The 21471-nt window shown below is 48.9% G+C and overlaps 1 protein-coding gene and 1 long non-coding RNA gene across 5 annotated transcripts in view; one reads left to right on the forward strand and one right to left on the reverse strand.

Annotated features, from left to right (window-relative positions):
• Positions 1 to 13111, forward strand: part of nr6a1a (nuclear receptor subfamily 6, group A, member 1a) — a 66811-nt gene extending 53700 nt beyond the window's left edge. For all 3 annotated transcript variants that reach the window (XM_076990268.1, XM_076990269.1, XM_076990271.1), the window contains 6 exons: positions 3731 to 3897; positions 4234 to 4443; positions 5215 to 5469; positions 7126 to 7247; positions 8366 to 8518; positions 8893 to 13111. In XM_076990268.1, coding sequence (XP_076846383.1) covers positions 3731 to 3897; positions 4234 to 4443; positions 5215 to 5469; positions 7126 to 7247; positions 8366 to 8518; positions 8893 to 9029 — 1044 coding nt within the window. In that variant the 3' untranslated portion in view covers positions 9030 to 13111. The remainder of the gene's footprint in view (positions 1 to 3730; positions 3898 to 4233; positions 4444 to 5214; positions 5470 to 7125; positions 7248 to 8365; positions 8519 to 8892) is intronic.
• Positions 13112 to 14565: 1454 nt separating this feature from the next.
• On the reverse strand, positions 14566 to 20871 carry LOC143491403 (uncharacterized). Of its 2 annotated transcripts, XR_013125192.1 has the most exons (4): positions 20383 to 20871; positions 17504 to 17624; positions 16019 to 16168; positions 14566 to 14916 (listed from the first exon to the last, which is right to left on the reverse strand). It is a non-coding gene; the product is annotated as an uncharacterized LOC143491403 (long non-coding RNA). The 2 variants fall into 2 exon arrangements; XR_013125191.1 differs by lacking the exon at positions 20383 to 20871 and having other exon boundaries at positions 17504 to 17814.
• Positions 20872 to 21471: the final 600 nt, after the last annotated feature.

The raw sequence follows: 21471 nt of genomic DNA on the forward strand, positions 1-21471 counted from the left end.
CTCGCGCACCTACACGTGTACTCTCACACACTCGCGCACCTACACGTGTACTTGCGCTTACACGTGTACTCGCGCTCACGCGCTTACACGTGTACTCGCGCTTACACGTGTACTCGCGCTTACACGTGTACTCGCGCTCACACGTGTACTCGCGCTCACGCGCTTACACGTGTACTCGCGCTCACGCGCTTACACGTGTACTCGCGCTCACGCACCTACACGTGTACTCGCGCTCACGTGCTTACACGTGTACTCGCGCTCACACACCTACACGTGTACTCGCGCTTACATGTGTACTCGCGCTTACATGTGTACTCGCCCTCACACACCTACACGTGTACTCGCCCTCACACACCTACACGTGTAGTCACACTCACGCACCTACACATGTACTCACGCTCACGCACCTACACATGTACTCACGCTCACGCACCTACACATGTACTCACGCTCACGCACTTACATGTGTACTCGTGCTTTCACATGAACTTGCGCTTACACGTGTACTCGCGCTCACGCGCTTACACGAGTACTTGCGCTTACACGTGTACTCGTGCTCACGCGCTTACACGTGTACTCGTGCTCACGCGCTTACACGTGTACTCGTGCTCACGCGCTTACACGTGTACTCGTGCTCACGCGCTTACACGTGTACTCGCGCTCATGCGCTTACACGTGTACTTGCGCCTACACGTGTACTCGCGCTTACATGTGTACTCGCCCTCACACACCTACACGTGTACTCGCGCTCACGCACCTACACGTGTAGTCGCGCTCACGCACCTACACGTGTAGTCACACTCACGCACCTACACGTGTAGTCACACTCACGCACCTACACGAGTACTCTCACACACTCACGCACCTACACGAGTACTCTCACACACTCACGCACCTACACGTGTACTCTCACACACTCACGCACCTACACGTGTACTCTGACACACTCACGCACCTACACGTGTACTCTCACACACTCACGCACTTACACATGTACTCACGCTCACGCACCTACACGTGTACTCACGCTCACGCACTTACACGTGTACTCGTGCTTTCACATGTACTTGCGCTTACACGTGTACTCGCGCTCACGCGCTTACACGTGTACTCGCGCTCACGTGCTTACATGTGTACTCGCGCTCACGCGCTTACACGTGTACTCGCGCTCACGCGCTTACACGTGTACTCGCGCTTACACGTGTACTCGCGCTCACGCGCTTACACGTGTACTCGCACTTACACGTGTACTCGCGCTCACGCACCTACACGTGTACTCGCACTTACACGTGTACTTGCGCTCACGCACCTACACGTGTACTCGCACTTACACGTGTACTCGCGCTCACGCACCTACACGTGTACTCGCGCTTACATGTGTACTCGCCCTCACACACCTACACGTGTACTCGCGCTCACACACCTACACGTGTACTCCCGCTCACACACCTACACGTGTACTCCCGCTCACACACCTACACGTGTACTCACTCGAGCTCACGCACCTACACGTGTACTCACTCGCGCTCACGCACCTACACGTGTACTTGCGCTTACACGTGTACTCACGCTCACGCACCTACACATGTACTCGCGCTTACACGTGTACTGATGCTCACGCACCTACACGTGTACTCGCGCTCACGCACCTACACGTGTACTCGCGCTCACGCACCTACACGTGTACTCGCGCTCACGCACCTACACGTGTACTCGCGCTCACGCACCTACACGTGTACTCGCGCTCACGCACCTACACGTGTACTCGCGCTCACGCACCTACACGTGTACTCGCGCTCACGCACCTACATGTGTACTCGCGCTCACACACCTACACGTGTACTCACTCGCGCTCACACACCTACACGTGTACTCACTCGAGCTCACGCACCTACACGTGTACTCACTCGCGCTCACGCACCTACACATGTACTCACTCGCGCTCACGCACCTACACGTGTACTTGCGCTTACACGTGTACTCACGCTCACCGCACCTACACATGTACTCGCGCTTACACGTGTACTGATGCTCACGCACCTACACGTGTACTCGCGCTTACACGTGTACTCGCGCTCACGCACCTACACGTGTACTCGCGCTCACGCACCTACACGTGTACTCGCGCTCACGCACCTACACGTGTACTCGCGCTCACGCACCTACATGTGTACTCGCGCTCACACACCTACACGTGTACTCACTCGAGCTCACGCACCTACACGTGTACTCACTCGCGCTCACGCACCTACACATGTACTCACTCGCGCTCACGCACCTACACGTGTACTTGCGCTTACACGTGTACTCACGCTCACGCACCTACACATGTACTCGCGCTTACACGTGTACTGATGCTCACGCACCTACACGTGTACTCGCGCTCACGCACCTACACGTGTACTCGCGCTCACGCACCTACACGTGTACTCGCGCTCACGCACCTACACGTGTACTCGCGCTCACGCACCTACACGTGTACTCGCGCTCACGCACCTACACGTATATGCGCATACGCTTGCCCTCACAGACTTACACGTATACTCATGACACATCGCTTACACGTATTCTTGCACTCACACACTCTAATATACGTGCACACACGCAACACACACACACACACACACACACAAATACTCGTGCACACGTGTTCACACATGTATACTCGTGCTAACACACACATTTACCCACACTCACACACACACGTAACATGCAGACACACACCCAACACATACTCACGCACATACTCACACATGCGCTCAACAAACTCGCTCACACACACGTAACATGCTCACACACACTCATGCTCACACACACCCACTGCTGGACGATGCCCCTCCCCTTCTGTCTCTGTTTGGTTGCCTTTGTTCCAGTCATTGGTGCTTGCTCCCGGTGTCCGTGGCAACAATCCTCCATCCCGGCCACAGGGGAGGGACAGTGAGCTTATTATCAGAGCGTCTGCCCAAGGCCGGGGTTTTATTGAATACCACCTCCTCATTCTTGTCATTCACTCCACACTAACCTCATCGTATCGCTGTGTTTGGGTACCATTTGTGTGTGTGTGTGTGTGCATTTGATGCTTTTGAAGTGAGTGTTCTATTCTCATATCAGGCTGTACGTTCTTTTGTGATTCTTGGAATGCTTCATTATCAGGAACATGTCCTCTTGCGGGGTGGAGAGTGGGGGGGGGTGAGAGTGGGGTGTGGGTGTGTGTTTGGGTGCCACACACTTTTGTAAGCATAAGCATCAGCTGACAAACATGCACTGTATGTGTGATTGAGTGTGAGTGTGTGTGTGTGAGCACCCACGCGTTTCACCAGTCCACATATGAAGAAAGGAATTGTGAAACTTTGGACGCCATTCAGAGCATCGCCAGCGGCGATGGCGTGATGTGGTGACATTTCTGTGTTCCTCTATTAATGCTATAGCGCATACCTGATTCCCCGCCCCCACTGGCCCCGCCCCCAGCCCACGCGACCCATGCCTAATTGCCTGCTTACTGTTGCGTGCTCACGTGCTGATTGTCGCACGTGACTGCCTGATCCGGAGCTTATGGCTCAGGACCCTGGAACGGGCTTGTGATGTCATAATGTGCAATGAACTGTGTTTCCATGGAGCTTCATTTGCTTATGTGACTTTGCTTCTTTGTTTTTCTCCACACCATGTCTTCAATCATTCCTTCCTTCCTCCCTGTTTTCCCCTCCTTCCCTCCATCTCTATCTCCGTGTAGATCTCCGATGAGGAGATAGAGAGGATCATGTCTGGCCAGGAGTTTAAGGACGAGGCCAACATGCCTGAGCACACCTGGGGAAACAATGGCGATAGCGATCACAGTTCCCCTGGCAACGGCGTCTCTGACGGCAACCAGCCTTCGCCCGCCTCGACGTTGTCATCCAAGTGAGTGCGACACGGGCTCGACACCTCAGGCACGCGCGCGTCAGACCCGCCCTTTCGCACACCGCACAATGGACGCACTCCATCCGACACTCACTCCTCCATTATTACTGCCTTTCGCACATGCTTGCTTTACATTTGTCCTATAGTGACCACGTTGATTGTAATTCTCGATATTGTGAAAAAGCTTCGCTTGACGGTCAAGGGCGGCAGAAGATACCGCGGTACTACGGAACTGAAATGCTCCTGCTGTGTGTGTGTTTCCTTCTCACACACGTTACTGTGGCCTCTCTCTCTCTCTCTCTCTCTCTCTCTCTCTCCCTCCCCACCACCCTCCAGCCGCTCGGTGGAGCTGAACGGCTACACGGCTGCCCTGAGGGAACAGTACATCGGGAGTGCGGTGGCCCAACACTACCAGTTCCTGCCCCACCTGTTTGGCTACGCCACCCAGCCCCGCAGCCTGTACCCTCAGAGTCATACCCTCATCAGCCAGTTGGTGGCAGCAGAGGAGCTGGCGCCTCTCAGCACCCCCATGCTCATCGAGGACGGGTGAGTGCACTGCCACGCACCTGCTCACAGGCGCCCCCCACTTGTGCACGCTGGCCGGGGCACGCTGCCTCCCGGGGGCCTGGCTGTAATGTAGCTACAGTGTTTCCATCTCTTTCCACATGTCTGAAATACTTCACTGACCTCTTGACGTGTCGCATATAAATGTGTCAAACTAACAATTGGTCTGCATTTTTTTTTTTTTTGTTGGACGGTTTTATTGCAACTCCAATTCTCGATGAATGTCCCTCTCTCTTCTTTTCCATCTGTCTTGTTTCCTCTCTTTATTCCCACGTTCCCCTACCTTTCTGTCCCTCATCTGTCTTCTGCTTCTGTCCATCGGTCCACGCTTCCTTTCCCTCCGCCTCTGTTCCCCATTTTTCTCTCTCTATTGCTGTCTCTCTCTCCCTCTCTCTCACTCATCTGTCTCTTTCTCTCCCTTTCTCTGTGTCTCTGTGTCTCTCTCTCCCTCCCTCTCTCTTTCCCTCTCTCTTTCCCTCTCTCTTTCCCTCTCTCTCTCTCTCTCTCTCTCTCTCCCTCCCTCTCCCTCTCTCTCTCTCTCTCTCACTCTCTCTTTCTCACTCTCTCTTTCTCTCTCTCTCTCTCTCTCTCTCTCTCTCCCTCTCTCTCCCTCTCTCTCCCTCTCTCTCTCTCTCTCTCCCTCTCTTTCTCTCTCTCTCTCTCTCTCTCTCTCTCTCTCTCTCTCTCTCCCTCTCTCTCCCTCTCTCTCTCTCTCTCTCTCTCTCTCTCTCTCTCCCTCTCTCTCTCTGCCAGGTACCGAGTGAGTCAGGTGGAACTGTTCGCTCTGCTGTGCCGGCTGGCCGACGAGCTGCTCTTCCGTCAGATCTCCTGGATTAAGAAGCTGCCGTTCTTCTGTGAGCTCTCCATCGAGGACTACACACGCCTGCTGAGCTCCACCTGGCAGGAGCTCATCCTCTTGGCCTGCCTGACCGTCTACAGCGCCCAGATCCTGGGCGACCTGGCCAACGTCACCGACAAGTACACGCCGACCGACGACGAGCTGCAGGGGTGAGGCGCTCACGTGGCCGCACGCGCGTGGCCGGGGTGGGGGAGGAAGGGGTGTGGTTGCTTGCCAGGGTGGGTGGGGCTTACCACTAGCAGGGAAGAGCTGGCACCATCAAAAGTGGTTTCCAAAAAAAATCCCGTACACGGCGGCACATTTTGTCCTCACTGCAGAGCAGATGTGTGGGAACCTGATTCAGATCCGGAGATCTTTACTCATGTCCCTTTGGATCTGACTTAAGGTCATTTGTTGAAACAAGTGCACTATTATTAATTTTACTATTATGTCCTAGTACACTACACCAAGCCCAGAGCCCTTTGGAGGATTAGAGGACTCACTGAACTGTAGAGAAGAGCTTTATCCTTATCTGGGGTTTGATAATTGTTGCATAAATACTTTCCCGGATCCCTGTGAGTATGCTGGGAGTAAATGAGTCCACCGAGTTTCATCTTGATGGGGTCAATGTTCAGGGCAGCAACGGCATGTGTGGAGACCTACACTAACCTTTAAATCATCACGTTTGGCCTCTATGGTTCAGCTAGTTGTAGGCATTTGTGATTCAGAGTAAAGAGGAGAAAAGTGTGTCTGTCTGTGTATGTGTCTTTCTGTGTGTGTGTGGTGTGTGTGTGTGTTGGAGAGAGAGAATGTGAGAGAGTGTGTGTAGGAGGCAGTGTGTGATTAGGACAGACAGATGGTAAGACAGTGTTGTGTCTTCGTCTTGGTCCCCTCTCTCTGCTCTCAGATGTAAGGCCCCGACAGCGTTGTGCTCTGTGTGTGCCTTCCTCCACTCGGTCAGGTGAAAGGTCAGATCTGACCAGCATCCTTCACCCACTTCACAGCTACAGCGCATTAGGTTGTTTTGTAATTAGTGCAAAGCACTTTGACATGGATGGTTGGCAGGGCCCGGTGCCATTTTGACTGTGGCTCAGTGTTGATTTTGGATTCACGCCAAACTCTTCCTCTAACGTCAGTGTGTGGTGAGCACAGTGTGTGCCTGACTGAAAGAATAGCAGCATCTGGACCAGGAGATGCATGTGTACACACACACACACACACACGTCCTTAAACGAAAGTGACATTACCTGACCCATGTCCTGCTGTCTCCTGGGCCATCTGTAGATTTATTGTGGGTGGTGGGTGGTGGGTGGGGGGGGGGGGGGGACCAGCGGAGCTCAACAAGCCCGACAGGACAAGTGTGTATCACACCAGGCCAGATGAATGGCTTGTTGAGTGAGGAAGAGGAGGGTCTGGGCTGTATCTGGACTCACGCCTGACCCTCTCCTAGTACGGGTCAGAGCAGCTGTCGGACAAGGCGATGAGTCATGCCGTAGCTCATGAAGAACGAATGAGTGCGTCAGAATGAAACTCCTGGTGGTTTACAGTGTTTCTCTACATAACGCGCACGTCTCACAAGGCTGGTGTGCTCCTGAGGCTGAACCTGTGTTGGGTGCTCCTCGGGTGGGCTCTGGTTCTGGTGTTTTACATGCAGAATTATTTCCAAAACATCATACTAACAGGTGCAAGAAACGTGGGTAACATTCCATGGTGATTTGTGAAGAGAGTTGAAATAGGTTATGTTTGTGCGCGCGCGCGCGCGTGTGTGTGTGTGTGTGTGTGTGTGTGTGTGTGTGTGTGTGTGTGTGTGTGTGTGTCATGCACAGGTTCAGTGAGGATGGCATGGAAGTGATGGAGAAGCTGATCTACTTGTTCCGCAAGTTCCACCAGCTGAAAGTCAGTAATGAGGAATACGCCTGCATGAAAGCCATCAACTTCCTCAACCAAGGTAACCCGCCCCACCCCACCCGTGGACGACATCTCCCCCCTCCCACAACACCCCCCCCACACCTGTGGACCTCTCCTCCCACAACCCCCCAGCCCTCTTAGCACTGCTGGCCTGCTGACACCGAGCCTCTCCTCCCAGCCCGTTAATTATCGTCATTATTTCCATGTGTGCTCAGACCGCATCTTTACGCCGTAGTGCCACTCTGTGCATGAAGCAGGTTGTTCTGTATGTGTCGAGGACTCGGAACCGACTCAATCTCTTGCTCCACTTGGTACATGCAGAGGAAAGCGTCTGCTAACCAATCAAAACATGTCAGGAGCGTGCTGCTTTGTGCCACCACGCCGTCTGTGCCAACAACACGTTTCGAGCCGCCTTCGTGAGCCGCCGCCCCTCTGGGCCTGTCTGTCTCTCCCCTAGACATCCACCCATCTGGGCCTGTCTGTCTCTCCCCTAGACATCCACCCATCTGGGCCTGTCTGTCTCTCCCCTAGACATCGCCCATCTGGGCCTGTCTGTCTCTCCCCTAAACATCCACCCCTCTGGGCCTGTCTGTCTCTCCCCTAGACATCCACCCATCTGGGCCTGTCTGTCTCTCCCCTAGACATCCACCCATCTGGGCCTGTCTGTCTCTCCCCTAGACATCCACCCATCTGGGCCTGTCTGTCTCTCCCCTAAACATCCACCCATCTGGGCCTGTCTGTCTCTCCCCTAGACATCCGCCCATCTGGGCCTGTCTGTCTCTCCCCTAGACATCCACCCATCTGGGCCTGTCTGTCTCTCCCCTAGACATCCACCCATCTGGGCCTGTCTGTCTCTCCCCTAAACATCCACCCATCTGGGCCTGTCTGTCTCTCCCCTAGACATCCACCCATCTGGGCCTGTCTGTCTCTCCCCTAGACATCCGCCCATCTGGGCCTGTCTGTCTCTCCCCTAGACATCCGCCCATCTGGGCCTGTCTGTCTCTCCCCTAGACATCCGCCCATCTGGGCCTGTCTGTCTCTCCCCTAGACATCCACCCATCTGGGCCTGTCTGTCTCTCCCCTAGACATCCACCCATCTGGGCTTGTCTGTCTCTCCCCTAGACATCCACACTCTGGGCCTGTCTGTCTCTCCCCTAGACATCCGTGGACTGTCTAACGTGGCCCAGCTGGAGCAGCTGAATAAGAGGTACTGGTATGTGTGCCAGGACTACACCGAGTACAAGTACCCGCACCAGCCCAAACGCTTCCCAGAGATCATGATGTGTCTCCCAGAAATACGCTGCATTGCAGGTAGATATGGGCACCATTTCATTTGGGCTGAAAGTCATATGATGATATTTGTTTCATATAATTAGACATGTGATTTTTTTAAAAGGATGTAATAACTAGCAAATATACATTTATAAAACATTTTTTGCTAAAGAATTACAGTTTTGGTAGTAAGATCATGAGAAAATTACCTATTTGGTAATATGTTTGGTAAATATAATTGTTTGAAAGACTGACCTAATCCTGTTAAAATTTGATTGTAATTCAAAACTGTGACTGAAGTTAATCTGAATCTGAATGTGAGTGTGAATCGTCCCGACGAACCGCAGCTTCTTTACACTCGTTCTGAGTCTTTTTCTTGGCCTCGACCTCACTCACTTTCCCTCGTATTACAGGGAAGTTGGTTAATGTACCTCTGGAACAGCTCCCCCTGCTGTTCAAGGCAGTCCTGCACTCCTGCAAGTCCAGCCTGAACAACCACAGGACAAGCTCCTCCCCCTGTGTGACCAAGGGGACCACCCCTGCCAACTAACCCCGCCCCCTTATCCCTAGGAAACAACCCTCCTCACCTACGAATGCACGGGGGCGGGGTGTTGGAGGCGTTGCTCAGGGGGTGGGCGATCTGATACCACCCCCTTCCTCTCATGAATGTGATTAGCAGCTATTTTGTAGTTTTTTTTTTTTTTGTTTTTTTTTTTCCTCTTTCTATTTATTACCAGACAGAGCTGAATGTATACTGATCCACTCTGCACACATTGCTTCTGTTTGTACGGAAATGCACAAAACCCTCAGCGAAGTTTACACTCGCCAGTCCGACCACAGAATGTGTTGCCACTGCTAGGATTAGATTTCCTGACAGGTTTTATTTCATTTTCTTTTGTTTATTTTGATTTTTTTTTGTGCCCTTTTGCTAATAGTGACAGTCCTGCACCTCTGATGCCGAAGGTGCTGCTCCTCTCTCTCTCTCTGTGCCAGGGTCAGTCCTGTAACGCTCTTAACAACAAGCGTTAGGAGGAAGATGGTCGGTAGGTATCAAGACTCGGAGGAAAGAGGGCGACATCAGGAGGGTCCACTATTGCAGATGGGGGCTTGATAGTCCCCCCCCCCCTTCTTCCTCTCTTTTTCCTTAGATCACAGTGTTGTGTAAAGTTGGCAAGGAGTGGGCGATCTGCCCAGCTGGGGGGATTCTACACGTGCGGGAGTGGATGGCTCCTGTTAGGGAGAGAGAGAGAGAGAGAGACAGACACCACCCCTATATGCAAAGTTGTTCGCAGCAGGGCCATTCCATAGGTGCGCAGAGCTTCTCGTTATGCAAACGGTTTCCCAGAGGAGCCGTCCATTGGTGCATTGAGCTGCGCGTTATGCAAATTTTTTCCCGGCAGGGAGACCATTTGGATATGGATGTACAAGAATTGTACAGGTTTGATGGGCTGCGTGCGAAGCGGCCTCTGGGGTTTTAGCAGCTGGGCCTGCCTCTGCTCTTTGCGGTGGTGTGTGTGTGTGTGTGTGTGTGTGTGTGTGTGTGTGTGTGTGTGTGTGTGTGGTGCTCTGCACACAGTGCTGCTGACCTTCTTGCTCAGGCCTTGGAGTCCCTGCATACGTTTCTCCCTTCCAGCTGGAATGATGGCTCTTTAAAACAGGGTAAAGTTACCGATTTATTAGTTCAACTCAGACTGAACTCAAGATATCACAATGATGACGTAGGCTTCGTAGTTTGTAGTTACTGGACATCGTAGGTCCTTTATAGTTTGGGTTTTGTTTTGTCTTTATTTTGGTTGGTTGTTTTTTAATTGGTTATGAGGGCAGTGTGGTTTTAAAAGGTGTTTATGGAGTTTTTATTATCAAATGCCTGATAGGAAAGAAAGGAAATGTGAGTGACACGCTAGTTGGGCTCTAAAGCGCCACCTGGTGCGTATTTGGGGAACATATCTTTTTTTGTTGTTGTTGTTGTTGTTCCCTTTCCGAAAGCGTCGCACGACGTGCTCATTCAGACTCTCGGTTCAAACATTCCAAAAATCGTTAGATACGCGTCGAGTAATGTTTACATATTTTGCACCAGACAATGACAAATTGGGGGCACATGCCAGAGATGTGTGTTCAACTCGGTAATGCCCCCCCACCCTCACCCCCCCTGCCCCTCAGGTCCCAAGGCCTCTCGTGCGCAGCTACGTGTCAGTGGTAACATAATAAAGCATTCATAAAGCCTTCATGAATTCCGCATTAAAGAACCGTTAAGTTAATTGCCGTGTAGAGCGTGTATCTAAACGTTGCTGAGTAGGCACGAGATAAATAGGGAACATGGGTTGATTTTGTGTGCCTAGCAGCATCTACGAACAGTCCCATGTGCTCAGGTGTCATGAAGCCTGTGTTTAGTATGTACTGTGTTAGTCCATATGTTACCACGTCGACCACCTCTCACTGCCTCTGGTCTTACTCCAGTGTGTCTGCTGCCTGATGTGCAGTTTCATTCATCGCAACGTTTTCTCATCTGCTTGAATGCATTTTGTGTTTTCTTTTTTTTGATGAACTTATTCCGTGTTTACTCACATAGCCGTTGTGGAAGGTTTTTTTCTTCTTCTTTTGTATTTGTTATGGAGTGAAGGCCTGATGTATGTTCAAACGCTTGGTGTCGACGTCCCGCTCGCGGAGATCAGCCTGAACTGGTTTCCACGAGACGTTGTTCAACCATGCGTGCTGGCCTGAGAACGCGCCTGTCGCGAGACACGAGACGCTCAGTCACATCTGCAGTCTTGCTGAATCCAACCATCTTTGATTGTGTTTTAGCTCCCACTGAGCTAAAAAACAAAACAAAATGCACACAGACACACGCACACAGACACACACATTTTAGTACATTTAGTACACACACATTACACACACTTTCCCAAATGTGACTCTGTGCTGTTTGAGCTGTGTTTGAGCTGTGTTTGAAGCGAGGTCTTTCCCTGTACATTCTCTCTCGAGTCATTTGAGTACGTTAATGTGTCACTCTTAACCAAAAGGTCCTTTTACAGTACAGCATGTAACATCCAGGTTGAAGATGCGTAATGACTGGCTCAGGGATTGGTCCGTGTGTCTCAGGGATTGCTCTGTGAGTCTCAGACTGAAAGCCGTTTTAACCTTCTCATCTGTTGATGTTATGGTTCTTCTAGGACACAGTAGGGAAATTAAAAGGTAGGAGAGGAGGCTTGTGTTAGTCTCTGGAGTTTTATAAAGGCAATCTTAACATCTTGTTCAGCAGAAGAACCTGGCTCTTCCGGCACAATAGCCACTTTGAAAACCCTGTCCTTCCATTTATATACTACTGAATGAAAACTCACATTCACAGTTCACAGGACTGCTGATCTCGCGGTTAAGTTCTTTTTTTATATATATATATTTTGGATTTTGAATTATTCTCGCAAATAATTTTTCGTTTCTTGTTTGTGCTTTTTGTTTTTTTTTCTTTTGCAATTTCTACATTGAAACTACCTCTCTTGTGCGTCCTTGTGTGGCGTTCTTTCATTAACGAGTAGTATTTCTCATTATTTATTGGTTTCATAGCACCATTGGCCCTGTTTCATTGTGTCTGTCATATCACTGCAGTACTGGACATAAGGACTTGGACATTGATTCCGTTTCTCTGCAGTCATCAAGTCACGTTGTATGTCTGCACTACCTCACGCCTCCTGAAGGTGGCGTTTCATCGACTGGTGAGCTGTAGTGAATATCATTATCTGCTACATGCCTAGCCAGTATTTTACTGTTCCATTATATCTTTTCTCATCACGTTTTTTTTTTCTCTGTGCAATTATGACATCTTTTTTTGAACGACCAGTATTATATTTGTTGTTGCAAACACTGTTTTGTGAATTATTTTCATTAAGAATGTAATTCTTGTCATAACTGACTTTATTTTGACCACTGCTGTTTACAAAGTTTTTTTTTTTTTTGTTGTTGTTGTTTACCCACTGTAATCACTGTAACGCTGTGACACTTTTCGGCCAATCAGTTTTCTTTTGCTTGATTGTTACGGGTATACTGATTGGTTCCTATAAGACTATCAAAAGTGCTATCAGTTTTACATAAAGAGTTAATAGCTTGGGAACTATTCTCCTTGGATAGATTCAAGGGGAAACTTTACTAGAAGACACAATGGTGAATGTTGGGGCTTAAATGAACCAAACGGGGGTTGACGAAGAGGTTATTCATGTAGCTGATATCTCAGGGAATAGACACGCTCCTTAAAAAACAACTCGCAGAGAGGCTGGAACACCAGTATCGTAACTGTAACGTAGGCCTTGAGAACTACAAGCTCGCTGCACTGATCGTAATCTCTCCGACAGGTCCAGCCAGTGCGTGGCCTCTCACTAATGCAGCGAGGGCCGTGGTGCCGGGTTGTGGCGCGAGGCCCCTCGTGCTCCCGGCTCCAGTTCTGCGGATCCGTCTCTCTGCTCCTCGGGGTGCTGTCTGAGGTGCTTTTCCTAAGCTACGTCCCTAGCCTCTGGCGTTGGCTCCCCATACTTTAACTACCTGTGGAACAAAAGAAATGTGACGCATACGTGTTATGAAAGCATGTGTAGAATGTTTTAGGACTTGAAACCAAATAAATGTGAATCTTATGCAACTGTGAAACTTCTCCCGGTCTGTTTTGTTCATTGTTTTTATTTTTGCTCTTTTACATATGCACATCAAAGAAAACTCTTTCTCTATTAATGAATGAAGGAATGTGTTTCAGTGTCTTGTAATCTGATGTAATCAATAGAGGATGTTGTTGTTGGCCTGGTGCTCTGACTAAATTGATATCATTTTGACCCAACCTTAGGTCGGGCAAGCCAGTCAGCGAATTCTGGGCAGCCCTGATAGATACGACCTTGACCCCATTCGACTGCCGATGTCTGCCGCTGTCTCGGGGTTGTTATTGAGTCGAACGTTATCATTCACACACAAACAAACATGCACCAAGCGACGCCTCTGGGAAGGAGACGCATCTGTCCACCTGGAACCTCAGCGAGTGAGGAGTGACCCCACTATGGCGTCCTGGGCCTGCTGAACAATATTTACGCAGCGATAGCTCCGGTTCACTGAACCCAGCGGGCCCACCAGAGTAAACAGAACCGTGACAGAGAGAGACGAGTCACGTGACGTCATTACATCTTTCTGATCCTTTTCGATGTAGATGTGTGTTGCAAGTATAAGAAGTGATGGAACTTCTTTTTTAGTAGTACCTCATCTACACGGGTGGGTCTGAGTGACGGGGACGGGGCACAATCGCTGCCCGGGTCCGAGCTGCGCTCATAGTTGCCTCTGTGAAGGCCTGTGCGGTCTGTCTCTAGGACACCCACAGCTTCTGAAGTTCTGGAAATAACACAAAACCCTTAACCCACAGTCGACCTGTGCAGAACAGTCCTGCTGTAAAACCTTCCAGAGCCACTGCCTCCCACTGGGAATAGTACAAAAAATGGTTTGATCGCTCACAATTTAATAAAACCTATTAGAAAAGCTCGGTGAATTCATTCTTTTATGCCACTATCGACTGTCCATTTGGTAAATAGAATATAAAATCATTTTTTTTAATGAGTTTTTCCTTTCCATTTATTGTTGAATTGTATAAATCAATATATTATCAAGTAATAAAAATGTCTATTGTAATAAATAATCAAGTAATACATTTGCTTTGAAAAGAGCAGCTGTTTTGCAATCTACTGTAAAATTCTTCTATATTCAAAGCATTCTTCTTCATGTATAGTGATTAGCCAAAGAGTAGCTGTCTCAAACCATGACATTTTACAAGACGTTTGACAGCTGCTGTATTGATCTGACATCTATACGCAGTGTTTTTGTTTCACCAGACACAACAATCCCACATGAAAAGGTCCTGTTTTGGTTCACTTGATCATTAAACACAAATAGATTTCCATCAGATTATGATAATTTTGTTTATTATTTATGAATTTTACATTGTTCCTGGAGAGAGTTGTTTTAAGTGGAACTTCAAGATTTACTAGCAATCCTGTTCTCTGTTACCAAACAACAATGACATAAAATAATTTCAAAAATAAAAAACTGTTATCTAAATTACCGGCAAAACTAACAATGCCTAAAACAATGCTTTAGCAGGCCTGGATACTGCACGTCTATACACTCACCGGCCACTTTATTAGGTACACCTAGTATGGGGTTGGACCCCCTTTTGCCTTCAGAACTGCCGTAATCCTTCGTAGCATAGATTCAACAAGGTACTGGAAAAATCCATCAGAGTGTCTGGTCCATATTGACATGATAACATCACACAGTTGCTGCAGATTTGTCAGCTGCACTTCCATGATGTGAAACTTCCTCTCTGGTGCTCCAGGGAGGGTATTGGAACTTAACCAATCACAGCAGCCGGTATATAATCGATAAATGGGTGAAGGCCACCATCCTACAAAAAAAGAACCCTGCAGAAAGAGGGGGAGGTGGAAGGATGAATAAAACCTTACAGAAGAGCTTCACCTACATATTCTTCCTTTGCCTTAATCTCAGGAGCTGACCGAGTAGATCTTGATGCAAGGAAGAATAGCACAGAGATCAATAGCACAATTTCTCGGCTAGCGTGGCAGACGGTGCATGTCCATAGACTTGCTGAATACATTTCTGAATTCCAGGTGTGCAGAGGGAATTAATAGTTGTTTGGACGTGGGGAAGGCTGTCAAGAGAAAGTTGATTGTCAGGTTTATAATCATGACAATAAACCTGGGGGACCAGGCTATAATTCCCATAGAGGATGAGGAGAGAGAGGCTATGCTTGTGCTAACCAGGGAAGGCCTTGAATGATGCTATATAGGGATATAGAGGAAAAGTGTCCATTGCACAAATCGGCGACAGGGACGAGATGGTTGAAAACGAAATGCGGGGGAATCCTCAGCCCAGGGTTTTACTGAGCTGAGTGGAGGAATGAGGAACATGATGTGTGCAGGTCCTGAGCCCATGATCTGTCTCTCCATGGTAGATGCAGAGACCCTGTGTGTGTGTGTGTGTGTGTGTGTTTGCATTCCACGGTAGATACAGAGACCCTGTGTGTGTGTTGGTGTGTTAGTGTTCTTGTCTTTTCTACCAGAGCTGACCTGCTATCGATGTTGCTGTCTGCAAAAGGGAGAGTAGCCTAATACGTTATGCAGATTTCACAGTTCTGGTCTATGATCCGGTTTAAGATAAACCTACTTCTACACTGTCGTGTTACAGGGCTAGCAGGCAAGCAGTGTCCTAGCCATCAACCAAATGAGTTCCACTGCACGTGCTAAGCCGAAAGAGCACAGAGCACTTTGATGTAATCGTTGTGAATAGTGGTCTGATATCTACAACCCCGCGACACACAGTGGGGCTGAGCAATGATCACGATGTGTTCGTGAGATATCCAGCTGAAAACCACACTGACGGGGCTAATGTAGACTTGTCTTCTCCTGGTCAAACAATCTCCACTTGACATACATAGGAAAACAAAAAGATAAGTAACATTATAATAAACTAGCATAATCTCACAGTTGTGAGACACATCCTTACATTTCAAAGGCATGCTATTGATCCTCAGCCTTGGAGACATGTCTGTTTGGAGATTCAAGAAACAATGTTTTCTGAGTACTTGGAGTTCCTGGTATTGCTGCTGCCTGTATCCATGACGTCTCCTGTCGCTGGTGACTGTGCATGTGTAGGCTGAAAAGAACAGGGAAATGGGACAGGGTAAAAAGGACAGATGAAATGGGACAGGATAAAAGGGACAGATGAAATGGGACAGGGTAAAAGGGACAGATGAAATGGGACAGGGTAAAAGGGACAGATGAAATGGGACAGGGTAAATGGGACAGAAAAAATGGGACAGGGTAAAAGGGACAGAGGAAATGGGACAGGGTAAATGGAACAGGGTAAAAGGGACAAAGGAAATGGGACAGGGTAATCTTGAGAGGAGGAAGCAGAGATTAAGGTTGTCAGCAGGGCAACTACTGTACACAGAAATGGAAACTCATGTTGAGGATAAACAACATTCCACGCTGGCAGAAATGGGGTACTCAGGAGAAGAAGAAGAAATGGGGTACTCAGGAGAAGAAGAAGAAATGGGGTACTCAGGAGAAGAAGAAGAAAAGGGGTACTCAGGAGAAGAAGAAGAAATGGGGTACTCAGGAGAAGAAGAAGAAATGGGGTACTCAGGAGAAGAAGAAGAAAAGGTTGTACTCAGGAGAAGAAGAAGAAATGGGGTACTCAGGAGAAGAAGAAGAAATGGGGTACTCAGGAGAAGAAGAAGAAAAGGGGTACTCAGGAGAAGAAGAAGAAATGGGGTACTCAGGAGAAGAAGAAGAAAAGGTTGTACTCAGGAGACGCCCCAAGAGAGTTCCTGATGGCTATATGGGGGAAAGAAAAGCTTAAATAGGGGTGGGGAAATTAGGTAACAGGTAACGTTAAAATGTGGAAACAGTAAGAAAATAAAAATGGTCCAAAGCACATTATAGTTGGAGGAGATGGAGGAGGTGGAGGAGGTGAAGGAGCTGGAGGAGGTGGAGGAGGTGAAGGAGCTGGAGGAGGTGGAGGAGGTGAAGGAGCTGGAGGAGGTGAAGAAGCTGGAGGAGGTGGAGGAGGTGGAGGAGGTGAAGGAGCTGGAGGAGGTGAAGGAGCTGGAGGAGGTGGAGGAGGTGAAGGAGATGGAGGAGCTGGAGGAGATGGAAGAGATGATCTGTCCATATCGCCCATATCTTCATGGCTAATATAACCAAAGATTGTGTAATGATTTTACAAACACATCTTGTCTATTCCAATATGAAATGGCTTCAAACTGACTGCTCGGTGTGTCACCACATCCATGTTCTTAACACTGTCCAAAATAGTTTCACTTCCTGAAATGAAAACTAAAGAAACAAAAACTACGATTTAATCTTTGGCATATCAGCCTTCATTATCTCTTCTGCTTTACCAAGCGAGTTATAGTTCCCCAAAACAAATGGAGATCCCAAAATGTGTCCCTTTCTAGGTGTCCATCTTTTCATGTTTAATACATACTGAGCACGTATTGAAAGGAGCCACTGCGACTTCACCCCAGTGCCGGAGCCTCTCAGAAGACCGGGAGCATCGGCAGACCAGCAAACACGACCGTTCTGTCCAGTGGAGTGGACAGGGAGAACTGTGGGAACACACACAGAGAGACGGAGAGAGAGAAGAGGGGAAAGCAGAGAGTGCTGGCTCCCTGAACCTCGTTGACCGTGCTCTGCTCGGGGTTATCAGGAGGCCGATCCTCGCTTGTCAGCATTTGCATCAACGCTCTGTGCGTGCAGCGGCCTGCAGAGCCCATTAACTATCCTCTCAAGGCCAGAGAGCAGTCTGCAGGCAGCGACACCCCCCATCGCACCCCCCCCCCCCCCACCCTCTCCCCCTCCTCTTCCTCTCTCTTTTAACAGCCTGTTCCAGGACAGAGTCCCTCTCATATCTGACCTTCACTCCAGCAGCCCTTTCTCAAGGCTGCCGATGTGTGGCTCCTCACGCCTCTCTCCATCACATTCAGCCCCGCGTGTGCGTCTGTGTGTATGCGTGTGTGTGTGGGAGGAGTGGCGGTGGTGGTGGTGGTGGTGGTGGTGGTGGTGGAGGGGCTGGCTTGACTGCTGTTGTAACCTCATTGTAAATGTGCACACATGGGGCTACGGGTTTGTGAATAGCAATCGAACACAGGTGACACCTTTAAAAGTGCCTGTGCTCCTCCTGCGTGTGCGGGCTAGAAGGGTTGTGTTCTGTTGTGCTCACCAAGGACTGAAGCGTGCGTGTACCGTGGCTGGGGTGGAAAGAGCAAACAGGACAAAGGGGAGCCAGCCAGGAGAATTTGCCACCGCGTGAACACATGTGGAGAGAAGAGTGAGGGGTGAGGATGAAGATGGTCCCAGAACAGTGTGGCAGGTCTGTGAACAGTATGGCAGATCCCAGAACAGTATGGCAGGTCTCTGAACAGTATGGCAGGTCCCAGAACAATATGCCATGTCCCAGAACAGTATGGCAGGTCTCTTTGGAGTATGGCAAGTCTCTGAACAATATGACAGGTCTCTAAACAGTGTGGCAGGTCCCAGAACAGTATGGCAGGTCTCTGAACAGTATGGCAGGTCCCAGAACAATATGGCAGGTCTCTGAACAATATGGCAGGTCTCTGAACAGTATGACAGGTCCCAGAACAGTATGGCAGGTCTCTGAACGTATAGCAGGTCTCAGAACAATATGGCAGATCCCAGAACAATATGGCAGGTCTCTGAACAGTATGGCAGGTCCCAGAACAATATGGCAGGTCCCTGAACAATATGGCAGGTCTCTGAACAGTATGACAGGTCCCAGAACAGTAGACAGGCCACAGAACAATATGGCAGATCCCAGAACAGTGTGGCACGTCCCAGAACAGTATGGCAGGACTCAGAACAATATGGCAGGTCCCAAAACAGTATGGCCAGTCTCTGAACAGTATGGCAGGACTCACAACATTATTGCCGGTCTCTGAACAGTATGGCAGGTCCCAGAAAAGATCTGTTTGAAATGCAGCTTTTATTTAATTATTTCTCTCATCCTCTTCTTTACACAGTAATTGTAATTCTATTTTAGATGAGTGAACATATGTAAATAAATGAAGGGACCAGGTCTAATTAGTGCAGCTCTTTGATATGATTTCATACCCAGGAATCAGGCTTAACTGATTAAATGACTTCCAAGTAAATGTACACTTATATGAACTTCGGTTTTAAAGGAAAAATGTTGACTATTTGACCCGTCAACTGAATTTGACTACCGCAATTAGGACAGAGAATGAGGCATGTGAAGAACGCTATCGCCTTGTGCACACAGTGCAGCTAGATGAAAAAAAGATGGAGTCTCTTTGCATATGTGTGTGTGTGTGTTTGTGTGTGTATGGGGGGGGGGGGGGTGTAGTGGGCTTAAAATCAGGAATGGTGTAACTGGCTGCAATCAGGCAGGCAGCTTGGCGTGTGTCAGGGTCGTGGGGTAGGGGGAGATGTTTGTGTGAAGCATGCACACGTTTGTGTGTGCCAGTGTGTGTATGTGTGTGCGTGTGGCACATTTTGGCTGCACGCGGTTTGGCGTGTGTCAGGGTCGAGGGAATGGAGATGAGAAGAAGAGGAGAGAGAGAGAGAGAGAGAGAGAGAGAGAGAGAGAGAGAGAGACCACACCTGTAGTTGCCACACTCCTGGAGCGTGTCTATGAGGACACCCAGCCAGACTGATAGATAACACCCCAGGGGTCTCCGATAGGCCTGTTAGCCTCAAGGCTAAAACACTAAAAAAACACTTATTTACTGTAGCACTAATGATCTTTAACTCACAATTCACTCAGGCCGCTTGTGTATGTACCCGTGTAAGGCAAAACATGGTTCTCCCATTCAAACCACGTGTGTGTGTGTGTGTGTGTGTGTGTGTGTGTGTGTGTGTGTGTGTGTGTGTGTGTGTGTGTGTGTGTGTGTGTGGACCGTGTGCTACCACCACCAAGAGTCCACATCCAGTGAGCGTCTCTCAGTGGCTTTTTCTCAGTGCCACTGCATTAGAGCACCGTGTCCCAGGTGTGCCGAAGACAAGCAGGTGATTCTGGTGCTCTGGACGACACGTGTCCACCAGCTGCAGTGGTGCTTTCATGCGTTTGCTTTTAATGGAGATATGCCATTGTGCACACGTTTTGGGGCGAAGTCCTTCAGGAGGACATTAGCAAATCAATATCTTGGAAAATAAAGATAAAGCCATCTAAAAAAATCTCCCTTTTCTATGCTCATAAATTCATTTGCGAATACACCGTCCAAATCATTACCTCGCTGAGTACACAACAAGTGTGTGTGTGTGTGTGTGTGTGTGTGTGTGTGTGTGTTTGTGCGCGCGCGCGCCCGTGTGTATGCGCGCGCTACCTACCGGCTCGCTGCGGCCTTGACGGAGTGGGGGATGGAGAGGTTTTGCTGGCAGTGCATCTAAACAGCTGCTGCTCTCTCGATAGCGCGCGGCGGTAGAGGTGTCGGGACGGGTTCGGCGCTCTTTCTGTTTAGCAAGGCATGGAGCAAAGATGGACGGTTGCAGTTTCCAAAACGTAGCGAATGCAATCTCGAAAAAAAGCTTGTTATAACGATAAACTGAATTATGCATTAGCGGTCGGCCGGGACGGAAGCGTGGAGCCTGAATCAGCACAGCGGAACGAAAGGCACTGAATTGTATGGGGCGCTCTATTAGCGATGTCTTCCTGCCTGTAATAAATAATAGCCTGCTCCTTCAGTAAATATATTTATATTTTTTACGAATCCAAGGACGAAATATTGTCCTTGTGACTGTCAAAATGTGCGTATCTCCATTGTTGTTGACGGACAAACAAAAGTTCCCAAAAGGGATCTAGACGAGAATAGAGCGCTGTGCCGTTCTGCCCTTCAAGGGCGAGACAGCGCTCCGGTAGTCCGTACCAGTTCCAGAACATCATATTGTGTTCAATATCCATGTTGTCAATTGTTTAAGGCCACTTTAGTGCTTTTACCAAAGGGTAGTGTTAGCATCAGCGCATGTAAAGCACACACACACACACACACGCGCGCGCGCGCACACACACACACACACACACACACACATATATGCACAATTGCGCACACACATATGCACAGATACGCATACACACACACACACACACATATGCACAGATACACGCACACACACACACACACACACACACACACACACACACACGCACACACACATATGCACAGATACACACACACACACACACACATACACACACGCACAGACAGTCCGATAGATAGATAGATAGATAGATAGATAGATAGATAGATAGATAGATAGATAGATAGATAGATAGATAGATAGATAGATTCGTTGATTAAATTATTACATTAATACTTGTGTATTTAATTAATATTAAATTAATATTTGTGTTTAGGCATTTCATAATTAAACAAAATTCGAAAGATCTCATGTTGTAATGTAAAACGCCCGTTCAGTGAT

The sequence above is a fragment of the Brachyhypopomus gauderio genome, unplaced genomic scaffold (assembly GCF_052324685.1).
Source record: "Brachyhypopomus gauderio isolate BG-103 unplaced genomic scaffold, BGAUD_0.2 sc74, whole genome shotgun sequence".
Classification (NCBI taxonomy): domain Eukaryota; kingdom Metazoa; phylum Chordata; class Actinopteri; order Gymnotiformes; family Hypopomidae; genus Brachyhypopomus; species Brachyhypopomus gauderio.